This window comes from Melozone crissalis, unplaced genomic scaffold, assembly GCF_028551555.1.
Source record: "Melozone crissalis strain CALT ecotype California unplaced genomic scaffold, PUWL_Pcris_2 ptg000231l_1, whole genome shotgun sequence".
Lineage (NCBI taxonomy): Eukaryota > Metazoa > Chordata > Aves > Passeriformes > Passerellidae > Melozone > Melozone crissalis.
In genome coordinates, this window is record NW_026535993.1 from 1,594,171 (window position 1) to 1,608,309 (window position 14,139).

Below are 14,139 nucleotides of genomic sequence, written 5' to 3' on the forward strand. Positions count from 1 at the left end.
TCACCAGAGGCCAAGGCCAGGCCTGTCTGTCTGTCCTGGCAGCTTTGTCTTGGAGGAGCTCTTGGATATTGGAAATTTTGAATGTGGAATCCCAATTTCAGCCATTTCTCCCTGGAGGAGAAGGCCAGTTCTTTTCCACACAAAGGAAAGAATGGAGCCCCTGTGCTTGGAAGACAGGTGAGAGCCAGCCCTCAGGAGGCCAAGGCCAGCCAGACCTGGCTGGACAGGCAGCTTTTGTGTAGAAGCAATCAATGGATATAGGACTTTTGCAGGTGGAATCCCAATTTTAGCCATGAGCACTTGCAAAAACATAGTTCTTTTCCATAGGAAGGAAAGGGTGGAGCCTCAGTGTTTGAAGGCAGGTGAGACCGAAATTTCAGGAAGACCAGGTCAGCCAGACTTGCTGGCAATGGCAGATTTTGTCTGGGAACAATCCCTGGATATTGGGAATTTTGGAGACGGAATCCTTTTTTGGCCATGGATGCTTGAATGAGAAGGGCAGTTCTTTTCCAATTGAAGGAAAGCCCAGAGCCCCAGGGTTTCAGGGGTACAAGAGAAGAGACCTTCAACATGCCAAGGGCAGTTGGACCAGTCAGACCAAGCCAACCAGACCAGTTCCCTGTTCCCTTGTTTCCATGAGGCCCTGCAGTGTCCCAGTGGTGGTGTCATATTGGATCCTTGGTTCCATCAGGCCCAGATGTGTCACACTGGCCTCTTGTTTCCATGGGGCTCCAGTGTCACAATGGTCCCTTGCTTCCATGAGGCCTGGCAGTGTCACAGGGGTTTCCTTGGTGCTGCAGTGTCACAATAGACCCTTGTTTCCATGAAGACTTGCAGTGTCACAGGGGTCTCCTGGACCCATGAGGCCCGGCAGAGCCCCTTGTTTCAATGAGGCAACAAATTGTCAGAATGGCCTCCAGGATTCCATGAGGCCCCACAATGTCCCAATGGACCGTTGGTTCCATGGGGTCCTGCAATGTTCATGGATCCTTAGTTCCTGCAGTGTCACAATGGCCTCCTTGGTTCCAAGGTGCCACACAGTGTGACAACTTCCCCTTGGTCTGCCAAGACTCCAGAGTGTCACAATGGTTCCTTGCTTGCATGAGGCCTTCTAGTGTCACAATGGTCTCCATGATCCCACAAGGCCTTGCAGTGTCACAACAGACCATTGGTTTCATGGAGCCCCAGAGTGTCACTATGGTCCCCTTGAATCCACAAGGCTCTGAAGTGCCACAATGGCCCTTTGGTTCCACAAGGCCTCCAAGTGTAAAAATGGCCTCCATGGTTCCATGTGGCCACGCTGTGTCACAATGGACCTTTGGTTCCATGATGCCCCAGAGTGTCACAACGGTATCTTGGTTCCACAGTGTCAGAATGGACCCTTCATCCCATGGACACCCACAGTGTTCACTGCAGTCCCCTTGATTCCACCAGGCCCTGCCATGCTCTAATGGCCCCTTGGTTCCACTGGGTCCCAAAGTGTCAGAACAGTCTCCATTGTTCCATAAGGCCCCGCAATGTCACTGTGATCCCCTTGGTTCCACAGGGCCCCACAGTGGAACAATGGACTCTTGGTTCCATGAGGTTCCTCACTCCCAATGGTCTCCTTGGATCCGCAGTGTCACAATTGCCCCTTGGCTCTGTGTGGCCACTCTGTGTCACAACGGCTCATGGTTCCATGAGGCTACACAGTTTAAAAAAAGACCCTTGGTTCCATCAGGCCTTGCTGTGTCACAATGGACTTGTGCTTCCATGAGCTCTCACACTGCCAGCAGCAGTCTCCTTGGTTCTGCAGTGTCACCATGGACCCTTTGTTTCATGATGTCCCGCAGTAGAACACGGTCACTATGGTTCCGTGAGGTTCTGCAGTGCCACAATGGACCCATGGTTCCACCAGGCCTTGCTGTGTCACAATGGCCCCTTGGTTCCAAGAGGTTTCTCAGGGTCACAATGGTCTCCTTGGATCTGCAGCATCACAATGGACCATTGGTCCAATGTGGCCCCAATGTGCCCAAATGGATTTTGGTTCCATGGGGTTCTGCTGTGTCACAATGGACCCTTTGTTCCATGAGTTTGCACAGTATCACAGCTGACTCCTTGGTTCTGTGAGAAACCACTGTCACCAACTCTCTGAAATATCAGAAAAAGGGTCCTGAACACTCATTTGCTATTTCAGAGAGTGTCATACATTCAGGACTGAGCTCTAGTGAGGGATAAATCCTAATCTTACTTGGACATGTAATTCTACCACTGTGTTGCCTATAAACAGTTAGTGAATGCCACTTAGAATTTACCCACTTCCATAAAATCCACCTCAAGATCCCAGATTCCCTCCTTGTTTTCTCTATCCCTGCACCCTTGAGCCAGATGTCTTCTTCTTTTCTTCCAACCATCCTTGCTGTGAAAGCGGCCCCTGCATATCTTGTTCCTGTGCTGAAAGTTCACAGGCAGGGTAAAAGTGGAATGAACCCTTTTGGTATCAGCCCCAGGCTTTGTGTGGGCAGGCAGAGGCAGGCAGGAGGCAGAGCTGTCAGCAAAGGAAGGGGCCAGCCAGGTGGGGCAGCTGGGGGATGCCAACAGCCTGCAGGGACAGAGGCGCAGGGCAGGGACACCGTAGCACAGCCTGGGCGGCACAGGGCACAGGCATGTGCAGCAGCTGCAAGACAGCCCTGCCAGAGCCAACTTGGGCAGCACTTTGGCCATGGCTGCTGGGCCTGGGCCTGAGGCAGGAGCAGGAGACAACTGACCCTTGCAGGCCTGGGGCCTCATTGCCTCCTTGTCCCTGCTCAGCAGCCTGGCAGGGGCCGCCCCATGCTCCTGCCCTTGCCATTGCACATCCCCACATGCCAGTGCCCATCCCGGCAAGAGCCCTGAGCAAGGAGGGAGGGACAGCATCTGCCTGGCCAGGGGCTGGGGCTCAGGCCTTGGCCCTTGGCATTCCTCAAACACATCCAGCTTTGCTCAGCACCAGAGATACCTTGGCCTTGTTTATGCCAGCTGTCATCACGGCCTCCAGTGTTCTGCTCTAACTGGAACCTGGGGACACCTTCTCAGTCATGTCCCTTAGTGGGACCCATTAAAACTTTAAGAAAATTTGGAGTCTAAATTTAACTTTGAGTTCTTGAGAAGTTTTTTGAAGACACTCTCAGGTACTGAGTCTGATGTAAACAACACCAAAGCCCTGAGAGGGTCATTAAAGTTTTCCTAGTCCACTTATGGAGAAAGATTTCAAAGAACTTGTAAAAAATACGCATTCGTATTTTAAAGGATGTATTTTATTTTATTTCTCTTCAAAGCAGAGGTAATTGCAGCATTTTGTGATTGATATTGACCCAGGGTCTCTCCTCAGCAGCTCTGGCCTGCTCACAGGAGCTGTGCCTGGAGCTCTGACCCAGTGTGGACAACCTTGCTCCACATTGCCCAGCCCCATCCTGTCTGTCCTCACTCCCCTGGGACTTGCTATGCTTGCAGAGCTGGCTGCACTCAGCCTAAGAGGAGTTTTCACTTTTTGGCGATTTTTTGAAGCAATTTGAAACTCCTGAGTTTCCCCACTGCAAACAGACACACTGCTCAGGTGTGTGCCGGCCCCAGGTGCCAGCAAAGCCACTGCAGAGCTGCCCTGGGCCAGCTGTGAGGGTGGATCATCAGCCCAAGCTGCACTGGGCCACTGCAAGGGGCTGTGGCAATGGGCGCTGCACTGACCCCACTGCTGGGTTTGGCTGCCACGGCCACCGAGAGAAATTAAACTGTCCTTGGAAACACTGGGGAGGACTGGGACATACTGGGGAACACTGGGAACGCTGTGGGAGACACTGGGACATACTGGGAGTGATACTGCGGAGGAATGGGACAACCTGGGAATACGAGGAATACTGAGGGGGAATCTGGGTGGACTGGGATGGACTGTGGGGGTACACTGGGACATACTGGGAGTGAAACTGGGGCAAACTAGGGACACTGGGGACATTGCGGGGAAGACTACGGACACTGGGGCATCCTCTGGATGAAATTGAGGTGAACTGGAAGGGAGTGGGAATAAACTCAGGTGTATTGGGAGGGACTGGGCAGTACCGGGAGGGGCTGGAGGAGGGTGAATGGGCTGTTCCCGCCTCCTCCACATCCCATTTGCCGAGGCTCCCGCAAATCACCGACCGCAGCCAATCAGCACAAGGGACCCGGTTTTGGGAGTGGTGCCTAGATTGGCGCCTTTCCTTTTTGTCTACAACTCCCATCATGCCCCACGGCCCGATTGAGCCCAATTAGAGCCGGAATAACAACTCCCGTCATGCCCGACGCTCCACAGAACACCGGGATCCGCCCCCATCTGTTCCATAAGTGTCCCCCACACCTTCCAGGATCCCGCAGTGCCCCCTCAGCGCCCATTTGGGACCCCCCAAAAGCGTCCCTGGACCCTTGAGTGATCCCAACCCCACAGATGCCCGGTACAGCCACTTCTGGGAATTCATCTCCTCCCATCCCCCGCGGCCCCAGAGCCCCTCAGAACACAGTCCCGTGCCTAAAACTCCTGCCGTGCCCCGCGCTCTTAAGAACCTGGTTAGAGCTCCCCAAGCTCCCCCTAAGGGCTCTCGAACCATTTAAGTTCCACCGAGGACCTCAAGTCGCGGCTCGGACGCAAAAGTGTCCCCCAAGTGCCTTCCCGGACCCCCAAACATTGTGTTCGAGCCACTCTCGGGACTACAGCTCCCATCATGCTCCGCGGCGCAAGTCCAGCGTTATTCCAGCCGGGACTTCATCTCCCGTCATGCCCCTCGCCCCACCGAGAGCCATTGCAGCTGCACCCAGAACTCCCGTGATGCTCCGCGGCCCCGTTAAACCGTATGATACCCGCGCTACAGGGGTCTCTGAAGCATCAGAGCCTCCAGCCAGGCTGGTGGTCGCTGCATTTATGCCCAAGAATCGGCCCGGGCACAGCAGGATCTGCTCATCTCGAGGGCTGCCCCGAGGCCCCACCTGGAGAGCTCCCAAACATTTCAGTCCCACAGTTAATTTCGAAGGTGACTAATTTTTGTTCATTTTGGAGCTGGTTCATTTTGAGGGCTCTTGACTGAGCTCAGTCACTTGGTTTCAAGTTGATGGCCTGTCTCAGACCAGCCTCTGCTCTGCTCTGTGTGGACAATGAGATGGGAGAGTCCTTGGGCCACCCAGGGGTCCAGTGACTTCGGTGCTCTGGTTGTCATCAACAGAGCTTTGTTTCACTGCTTCAGACCCTCCCTCTCCTCTTCTCCCCGGCATTTTAAATAATCCTATTTTCAAAGTCACCTGCTCTGCTCTTCATGTCTAAAAGCAAACCAAAAAACCTGAAAGGGAAAATACCTTTTTTTTTAGAAATAGCTTTATTTTAGACTTTATTAGAAAATATAGTCTTTATTGCATATATTTTTTCTCATGTATCTTTCCTTAGCTGTGCATTTTGGTTTCAAAACAGAGTAACTTAATTACTTAATTAATCCAGCATTTGAGACTTGAAAAGTGAGTTTAATCTATTCCCTGCAGGCACCCAGGAGAATTTGTTGTCTCGAGGCTCCCTCTGTAACCAGTAGAGACAAGAGAACATTTGGAGGCTGGGTGCTCCCATCTGGCACACAAAGCAAAAATTACAAATCTCTCACTCTGCACTTGGGTTATTTGCTATCAATGGCAATGAAGGACTGCATGGGAACAGGTGCATTTTGGTGCAGACAGGAGACAGCTCAGATTGTGACACTCTGTGTGGATCCATAATAAATTCCAGTCCTCATTTGGAGCACTCAAAAACCAAGTTATAATTGGTCCCTATTCTGCCCTCCCCACTCCTTTCCTGACGAGCCAGAGAGGGAAAAGCTGTGGAAGAAAGCAGAGGGTTGCAAAAGAGATACTTGGGATTGCTTATTTTGGAATCAACAGATCCTCAGGGACTCCTGTCCAAAGGCAAGTACTGAAAAGTAGAAACAAGGAACTTCAATGTACAGATTGGATGTAATTTCACAGTTTAGTGTTTGCACTGTAGATGAGAGGTGTTTGGCACATGGGTGTGACAGATTTTGCAGTAGGTCTGAGTGAGCTGGGAATTTCCCACGAAAGGGGAGAAATAGCCAAGAACTCTTTAGAATCCTCTGTTCTGGTGAAAGAACTTTTTGGGAGTGTTTGGAAAAGGTAGAAAGAACACAATAAACCCCTGGCGTCTCTACCTGAAATGGTAAACAGAACAATCAGGGTGTGAGAATTGTTTGAAGCACGATCTCTGTGCTCTATAGCAAGACTGCAGGAAAAGAAAAAAACAGAGAAGGAAGGATAGAAATGTTTGTCCAGACTGTGAAATTTTCCCACTTGTTTTTGCCATGTTCCTGTCTCAGCAGGATGAGCTGGAATTCAGCATGGGACCAGAAAATGAAACAGCAGTTACTGAGTTCATCCTAGAGGGTTTTCCAGAGCTGGATCCAAGGCTGCAGGTATTTTTCTCTCTGGTCCTTCTGCTCATGTACCTGACAACAGTGATGGGGAATGCAACCATCATTTTCCTCGTGTGTGTGGATCACCACCTGCAAACCCCCATGTACTTTTTCATCAGCAACCTGGCCTTCCTGGAAATCTGGTTTACATCCTCCACAAGCATCAAACTGTTTGTGATGCTGAGTTCTGGTCAGAACACTCTCTCACTAAGCAGCTGCTTTGCCCAAAACTATTTCTATTTTGCTATGGGCTGCACAGAGTTCATGCTGCTCGTTGTCATGTCCTTTGACCGCTATGTTGCCATCTGCCAACCTTTGCTCTATGCTGCCATCATGAAGCCTCAGCTCTGTGTCCGCCTGGTTGTTGCTGCTTGGATCCTCAGCTTTGCCCTGCTGAGCTACCGGCTGCTCTTCCTCTCTGAGCTGTCCTTCTGTGGCTCCAAGATCCCCCATTTCTTTTGTGACAACTCCCCCTTGTTCAAACTGTCCTGCTCTGACACCAGCCTGCTCTGGAAAATAGACTCTGTCTTCTTATCCTGTGTTGTGCTGGGTTCCTTGTGTTTGACTCTGGCATTTTACATCTGCATCCTTTTCTGTGTTCTGCATCTTCCAGCAGCCTCTGGGAGGAAGAAAGCTTTGACTGCGTGTTCTTCCCATCTCATCACCTTATCCATTGCCTACGGGAGCTGCATTGCTCTCTACACATGTCCTGCAGAATCTGTTTCCTTGAGCACCAACAGAATTGTAGCTCTGCTGAATACAGTCCTGTACCCATTCTTAAACCCATTCATCTACAGCCTTCGGAACAAACCTGTGATCCTGGCCCTGAGCAAATCCATTGCAAGGGCAAGAACAAAGCTTTTCCCCTAACCATGATGCATTTCTGGAAAGCCATCCCAAGAATCTGGTGTCATCTGTTACACAATAGCAGTGCCTGTGAGTGCAGCCTCCAAACGGGGCTGCCTCAGGTTAAGAGATAAGAGACTCATCTGCACACCCAGACATGGCACCGACAATGGCAAGAGGAGAAACTCAGTTCATTCTCAGCCCTGGCTGCTCCCAGGACCATTTACTGGAGAGCCACCAGCTCATTAAGGGCCAATCTGCGTAACAGAGAAGAGTTCAGAAGAACAGTGGCAAGTGACAATCCAAATTACAGCTCCTGGGCGAAGGACACCTTGTCCAGCTCCTTCCCTGGGACAGCCAGCAGCCCCAGTGTCTAGGTTTGGAATCGCAAAGTCACTGAGAGCAGGTGGGGAAGACTGGGGGGAATTGGAAAGGGACCGGGAACGAACTCAGGTGTATTGGGAGGGACTGGTCTGTACTGGGAGGGACAGGAGAGGGTGCATTGGCTGCTCCCGCCTCCACCGCCTCCCATTTGCCGCGGCTCCCGCCCATCACAGCCTGCAGCCATTCAGCGCCAGAGGCCGGGGCCTCGAGAGGGGTGCCTAGGGTAGGCGCCGTATTTTCTGGTTTTGCCTACAACGCCCATCATGCCCCGCGGGCCGATTGAGCCCAATTGCAGCCAAAACAACAACGCCCATCATGTCCCGCGCTCCACAGAACCTCCAGGATCCCACAGTGCCCCCTCAGCGCCCATTCGGGACTCCCATAAGCACCCCCGAACCCCTGAGTGCTCCCACCCCACAGATGGCCGGTACAGCCACTTCTGGGAATTCATCTCCTCTCGTCCCCCGCGGCCCCAGAGCCCCTCAGAACACAGTCCCGCGCCTAAAACTCCGGCCGCGACCCGGGCCCTAAAGAGCCTGGTTGGAGCTCTCCGAGCTCCTCCCAAGGTCTCCCGTGCCGTTTACGTTCCCCCAGAGGATCTCAAGTCGGGGCACGGACGCAAAAGTGTCCCCCAAGAGCCGTCCCGGACTCCCAAACATTTCGTTCCAACCACTTCGTGGACTACAGCTCCCATCATGCTCCGCGGTGAATGTCTAGCGCTATTGCAGCCGGGACTTCATCTCCTCTCATGCCCCGCACCACACCGAGAGCCATTGCAGCTGCGCCCAGAACTCCCGTGATGCTCCGCGGCTCCGTTAAACCGAATGATACCCGCGCTTACAACTCCCATCACCCCCCGCACCCCAGACAGCCCCGTTTGAGCCCCCCAAGGGTCCGCCCGGACCCCGAAGGGCCCCAAATTCCCCTCCCTGACCTCTAAGGGCCCCCCTGGACCCCCAAGTGCTGCCCCGGACCCTGAACTGTCCCTCAGAATCCCTGAGTGCCCCTCCAAGTGCCCACCCGGCTTCCCCAAGTGTCCTCCCGACCCTCAAGTTCTCTCTGAATTCCCTCCCCAGACCCAAAACTGCCCCAAATGTGCCCCAGAAATGTCTCCGGGAACCTCGAAGTGCACGGCCCCCCCAACCCTGTCTGAGAAAAAGATGATAAAAAAGATGACAAAAAGACTACAAATATACCTAATTAACGTAAAGAGAAAGAAATAAATAGCCAATAGAAATTAATTAATTAATTCATGAAGGGAATTGTGTTACTTAGAACCAATGATGAATAATTTTCTTGGTTGCTAGAAATGTATCAAATTTTAATATAAATATACAAATTAGGTAATAAAAATATTGTATAAGACTATCCTAAACTAAAATAATATAATTATAATTTTGTCATTAATAAATTTTATTTATAAGGTAAAATGCTTAAATTTTTCTTTTTTTTTTGGGATGTCAGTCCCAGGTGGGCGTTGTCAGACATGGTGAGGCTGGGGGAGAGGAGCCGATTGTCCAAACAGGCTCAGCCTGCAAGGGGCTCATTCTTATCCATGCCCAGACATCCTAAGGAGACATTCAGCATCCAGATCACTTGGGGAATGCCTCTATCCCCTCTTCTCATAACTAAAAAATAAAAAAATACTGATGTGATTAAAAAATCAAAAATCATGAGGTGCATTTTGACATCTTCCTCCTGAAGACAACTCCAAACTGACTCCAATCACTGCACAAGCCCTGGAGACCCAAAGACAGTGGAAGGGAGACAAAGAGCTCCTGAGCGCTCTCTGTATTTTAATCAGCCCCACGCTGGATTTGGGGCTGGCTCCAGGAGCCTCAGGCACGCAGAGAAGGATGAAGAAGCTGCTCAAGGAGTCTGCAGCAAAACTCCAAGTGCCTTGGAGCATGGCTGCGCCCCAGGCAGGGAAGGGAGTGCCCAAGGCTGCCCAGGGCCTGGTGAGAGCACATCCTTGAGGGCAGGATTGCAGGGAGCCCAGTGCTGTGAGCAGGGAACTGCAATGCTGAGCAAGGCCTGGCTTGGCTGCAGGAAGCAGAAAGGCCAAGCCCTGAGCCCAGCCTGGGCCAGCAGGGCCTGTTCCTCACGGCTGCCTCGGGGCTCTTGGTGGGCCAGGGGGATGTGAGGGGCAGCAAGGACAAATGGCATCAACCTGCAGCCCCTGCCAGCCTCCCCAGGGAGGCCGAGGGGGAAGCAAAGTGCAGCCCCTGCCGGGAAAGTTCCTCCTGTGGGGCCTCCAGAGGTGCTGCCCGAGGCCAGGGCACAAAGGCCTGGGTGCCTGTGGCCCTGCCAGCCCTTCCCAGCCCTTGGCCATCTGTCCTGCAGGCTGTGCCCCTTGGGCGTGCTGCTCCTCTGCCCTGGCTGGCTGCACTCGCCCATCTCGCTGTGCCCCAGCCTTTCTCACCCAGCGTTTCTGTGCCCTCCCTGGGCTCCCTGCACCCAGCGCTGCCGGCTCCTGGCACACAGAGCCCGGCCATGGCCCAGCCTCACGCTGCCACACCTCCAGCACCAACATTCTGCCCTGCGAGGGACTTTGCTTTCTCCTCAGCTCCAGGCTGAACCTTCCAAGGTGCACTTTGGGGAGGTTTCCTTCAATTCCCACTGTCAATGAAAGCTCTGTCTCCTGCTGGTCACAAACAGAGAAGGGCTGGTGGCACATCAGAGGTGGTCAGAGGCTGTTTGGGGCACAGTGACCATTGTAGCCATGATATTTTCTGAAAAATGCCTTTGCTAGGATTTAGCTCCTGAGAAGCTGAGGCCTCAGGTACAAAATATAAACAATAATTATCTGCTGCTGTGGAATGCAACAGGTGGATCTGTGATTGGCTTCATGTCATTGTTTCTAATTAATGGCAAATCACAGTCCAGCTGTGTCTCTCTCTGGTCAGACACAGGATTGTGTTATTATTCCATTCTTTCTCCTTTGCTTGCAAGCATTCTGATAAAATCCTTTCTTCTATTCTTTTTGTATAGTTTTAATATAATATCTATCATAAAATAATAAATTAGTCTTCTGAAATATGGAGTCAGATCCCTTTCTCTTCCCTCTTCTGGGACCTCTGTGAACACCACTCCTGACCATAAAATTATATGTTTTTTTAATATTCTCTGAAAGAAAGAGGGGCATCAACTAAACATCTACAACTGGCTGGATGGCCAGTTGAGTGGCGGTGAATGTTACACCAGAGAGTGGTGGTGAATGCTGCTGCATCCAGCTGGCAACCAGTCACCTGAGGTGTCCCTCAGGGGTCTCTGCTGGAGCCAGTTCTGCTCAACATTGTTACTGACAACATGGATGAGAGTGTTGAGACTTTCAGTAGTAAATCTGCACACAAAACTAATTGGGAGCGTGTGTCCATCTGCTGGAAGGTAGGAGGCCTCTGCAGAGAGACCGGGAACAGTTGGATGGATGGGCAGAGTCCAATAAGATGAAGTTTAATAAGTCCAAGTGCCGGGTCCTGCACTTTGGCCACAACAACCCCTGCAGTGCTACAGGCTGGGGACAGAGTGGCTGGAAAGCAGCCAGGCACAAAGGGACCAAGGGGCACTGATGGACAACAGGCTGGACATGAGGCAGCAGTGTGCCCAGGCTGGCAAGAAGGCCAATGGCTCCTGGCCTGGATCAGGAATGGTGTGGCCAGCAGGAGCAGGGCAGTGATTCTTCCCCTTTGCTGGGCACTGGTGAGGCCACACCTCGAGTGCTGTGTCCAGTTCGGGGCCCCCCAAATAAGGAAGGCCATGGAGGGGCCGGAGCGTGTCCAGAAAAAGGCAACAAGGCTGGGGCGGGGTCCGGAACACAAGTCCTGTGAGGAGAGGCTGAGGGAGCTGGGGTTTTTCTCCTGGAGAAGAGGAGGCTCAGGGAGACAAGGCAATATCAGGGCACAGGTTGGACTTGATGATCTCCAAGGTCTTCTCCAACCTTGCTAATTCTGTGATTCTCTGGAACCACCCTTGGAGCAGTTGCAGGAGGAGCCCTGGGCCTCCTCTTCAGAAGCTCCAGCAGCCCAGGTCCCTCAGCTTCTCCTCCCAGCCCCAAAGCCCATCCTGTCAGTCCTGCAGAGCCTCTGCAGCTCCTCCTCACTGCCCAGAACAGGGAGCCCCAGAGCCAGACACAGCAGCCCAGATGTGCCCCCCCTGGCCTGGGGAGCCTCTGGCAAAGGAGCAGCACGAGGCAGTGCAGGAGCCTGCAGACAATTCCTGCAGCACTTGAAGGATGATCCTGCTGCCCAAGGGATGTTCCCATGGTGCCAAGACAGGAACTGCAATGGGGAGTGGGGCCAGAGAGGAAAGGGCAAACAGGGATGGGCTGTTTGAAGGGAGGGGACAGGGGTGGAAGAAGAAGTAATCTAGATCAGGAAAGAGTAAAAAAAGCAAAGATGAAGCCAAGGAAATGCTCGGGGCTGTTTGGGGGTGGCTGCCAGGCAGCCCTGGCTCTGAGCAACAGCATCTGCAATGGGACAGGAAACTCCCAGCTCATGGGAACAAACTTGCTGGCTGACTGCAGAGGCCAGGACAAAGCTGAGTGGTTTCCCTAGTGCCCCCCAGCCCTTGCTGGCCCAGGGGCTGATGGCATTTGTGCTCCCTCAGGTTCATGTCCCCACAGCAACAGCATGGGGGTGCTCCCCCTGCTCTGTGCAATGCAAACAGGGGCTGCTGAGCCATTGCTGCCGTGTCTGTGCCTGCAAGGATGGGGCACCTGTGTGAGCTGGGGGAGAGGTCAGGGCTGCAGGGGGGGGATGTTGTTGGCAGCTCCATGAGGACGCTCTGGGACACTGCCCTGGGCTGTGCAGCGCACTGGGGATGGATCAGCCCCTGCTCTGCTGCTCCTTCCCGTCTGCCCCAGGGCCCTTGCAGAGCCCCAGCCATGCTGTTTGCCCCCAGCCTGCCCACGGCCAGCCTGGGGCTGCTCACGGGGCTTTTCTCTGCTGAGCATTGGCCTGGGCGTGTTCTTGAGAGAGCCTGGGCAAGGAGCCTGGAGCCCCCAGGGCCTGGGCTGAGGCGTCAGCGCTGCCCCAGCAGTGCCCATGGCCTGTCCCTGCTGCAGCCCCGGCACTGCCACCCCCAGGGCTGTGCCCGGCCCCGAGAGCACTCAGGCCCTGCAGCAACACCAGGGCCACCAGGGCAGCGGGGCAGGGGCACGGCAGCAGCACTGGCAACACCAAATTGGCACAAACAATGACATCACTTTGTAGAAAATATTTAAAATTTAAAACAAAGATAAAGAACTTCCAAAATAAAACTTACATGAAGTATTGAAGATTGCTTTTATTACAAGTGATTTGCAGAAACTGGCCAGCAGTTTAGTGCTTTTGAAACCATCCAGTCGTTAGTTTCCACACTGCAGTCTTCAGCTCCTGGTTCCTCAGGCTGTAGATGAGGGGGTTCAGGGCTGGAGGCACCACCGAGTACAGAACGGACAGGGCCAGATCCAGGGATGGCAAAGAGATGGAGGGGGGCTCCAGGTAGGCAAAAATGGCAGTGCTGAAAAGCAAGGAGACCACAGCCAGGTGAGGGAGGCAGGTGGAAAAGGCTTTGTGCCGTCCCTGCTCAGAGGGGATCCTCAGCACAGCCCTGAAGATCTGCACATAGGAGAAAACAATGAACACAAAACAGCCAAAAGCTAAAAAAATGGAAAACACAAGAAGCCCAAGTTCCCTGAGGTAGGATTTGGAGCAGGAGAGCTTGAGGATCTGTGGGACTTCACAGAAGAACTGGCCCAGGGCATTGCCATGGCACAGGGGCAGGGAAAATGTATTGGCTGTGTTCAGCAGAGCATTGAGAAAGGCACTGGCCCAGGCAGCTGCTGCCATGTGGGCACAAGCTCTGCTGCCCAGGAGGGTCCCGTAGTGCAGGGGTTTGCAGATGGACACGTAGCGGTCATAGCACATGATGGTCAGGAGGGAAACCTCTAATGACATGAAAAACACAAAAAAAAAAGAGCTGTGCAGCACATCCTGAGTAGGAGATGTCTCTGGTGTCCCAGAGGGAATTGTGCATGGCTTTGGGGACAGTGGTGCAGATGGAGCCCAGGTCGCTGAGGGCCAGGTTGAGCAGGAAGAAGAACATGGGCGTGTGCAGGTGGTGGCCGCAGGCTACGGCGCTGATGATGAGGCCGTTGCCCAGGAGGGCAGCCAGGGAGATGGCCAGCAAGAGGCAGAAGTGCAGGAGCTGCAGCTGCCGCGTGTCTGCCAATGGCAGCAGGAGGAAGTGCCTGATGGAGCTGCTGTTGGACATTTGCTGCCTCTGGCCATTGGGAACTGTTCATGGAGAAAAGTCAGTGACCGGTTAGGAGAAACTTCTTCCAGCAAAATCAAAGCCTTTTCCCATAGACCCTTCTCCTGTAACACTCTGACACCCTTTATAATTTCCAGCAGATTTTCCTTCAGCTCCTAGTGTGGAGCCCTGGCTGGTGCTTCCTGACTGGGACTTCAGGTTCAGGGCA

General features: G+C 53.1%; 2 protein-coding genes across 2 annotated transcripts; one reads left to right on the forward strand and one right to left on the reverse strand.

The window, feature by feature from the left end:
- The first annotated feature begins 6,374 nt into the window (after positions 1-6,374).
- Positions 6,375-7,319, forward strand: LOC128949444 (olfactory receptor 49-like). The gene has a single exon (XM_054294305.1). The coding sequence runs from the start codon at positions 6,375-6,377 to the stop codon at positions 7,317-7,319; it is 945 nt and encodes a 314-aa protein (XP_054150280.1).
- Positions 7,320-12,997: 5,678 nt separating this feature from the next.
- Positions 12,998-13,763, reverse strand: LOC128949397 (olfactory receptor 14J1-like; the record flags this gene model as incomplete). Its single annotated transcript, XM_054294259.1, is given in 2 exon segments — positions 12,998-13,618; positions 13,620-13,763. Coding segments are annotated over 2 exon segments (765 nt in total), but the record flags the coding sequence as incomplete, so codon positions are not given.
- Between the last annotated feature and the right edge of the window lie 376 nt (positions 13,764-14,139).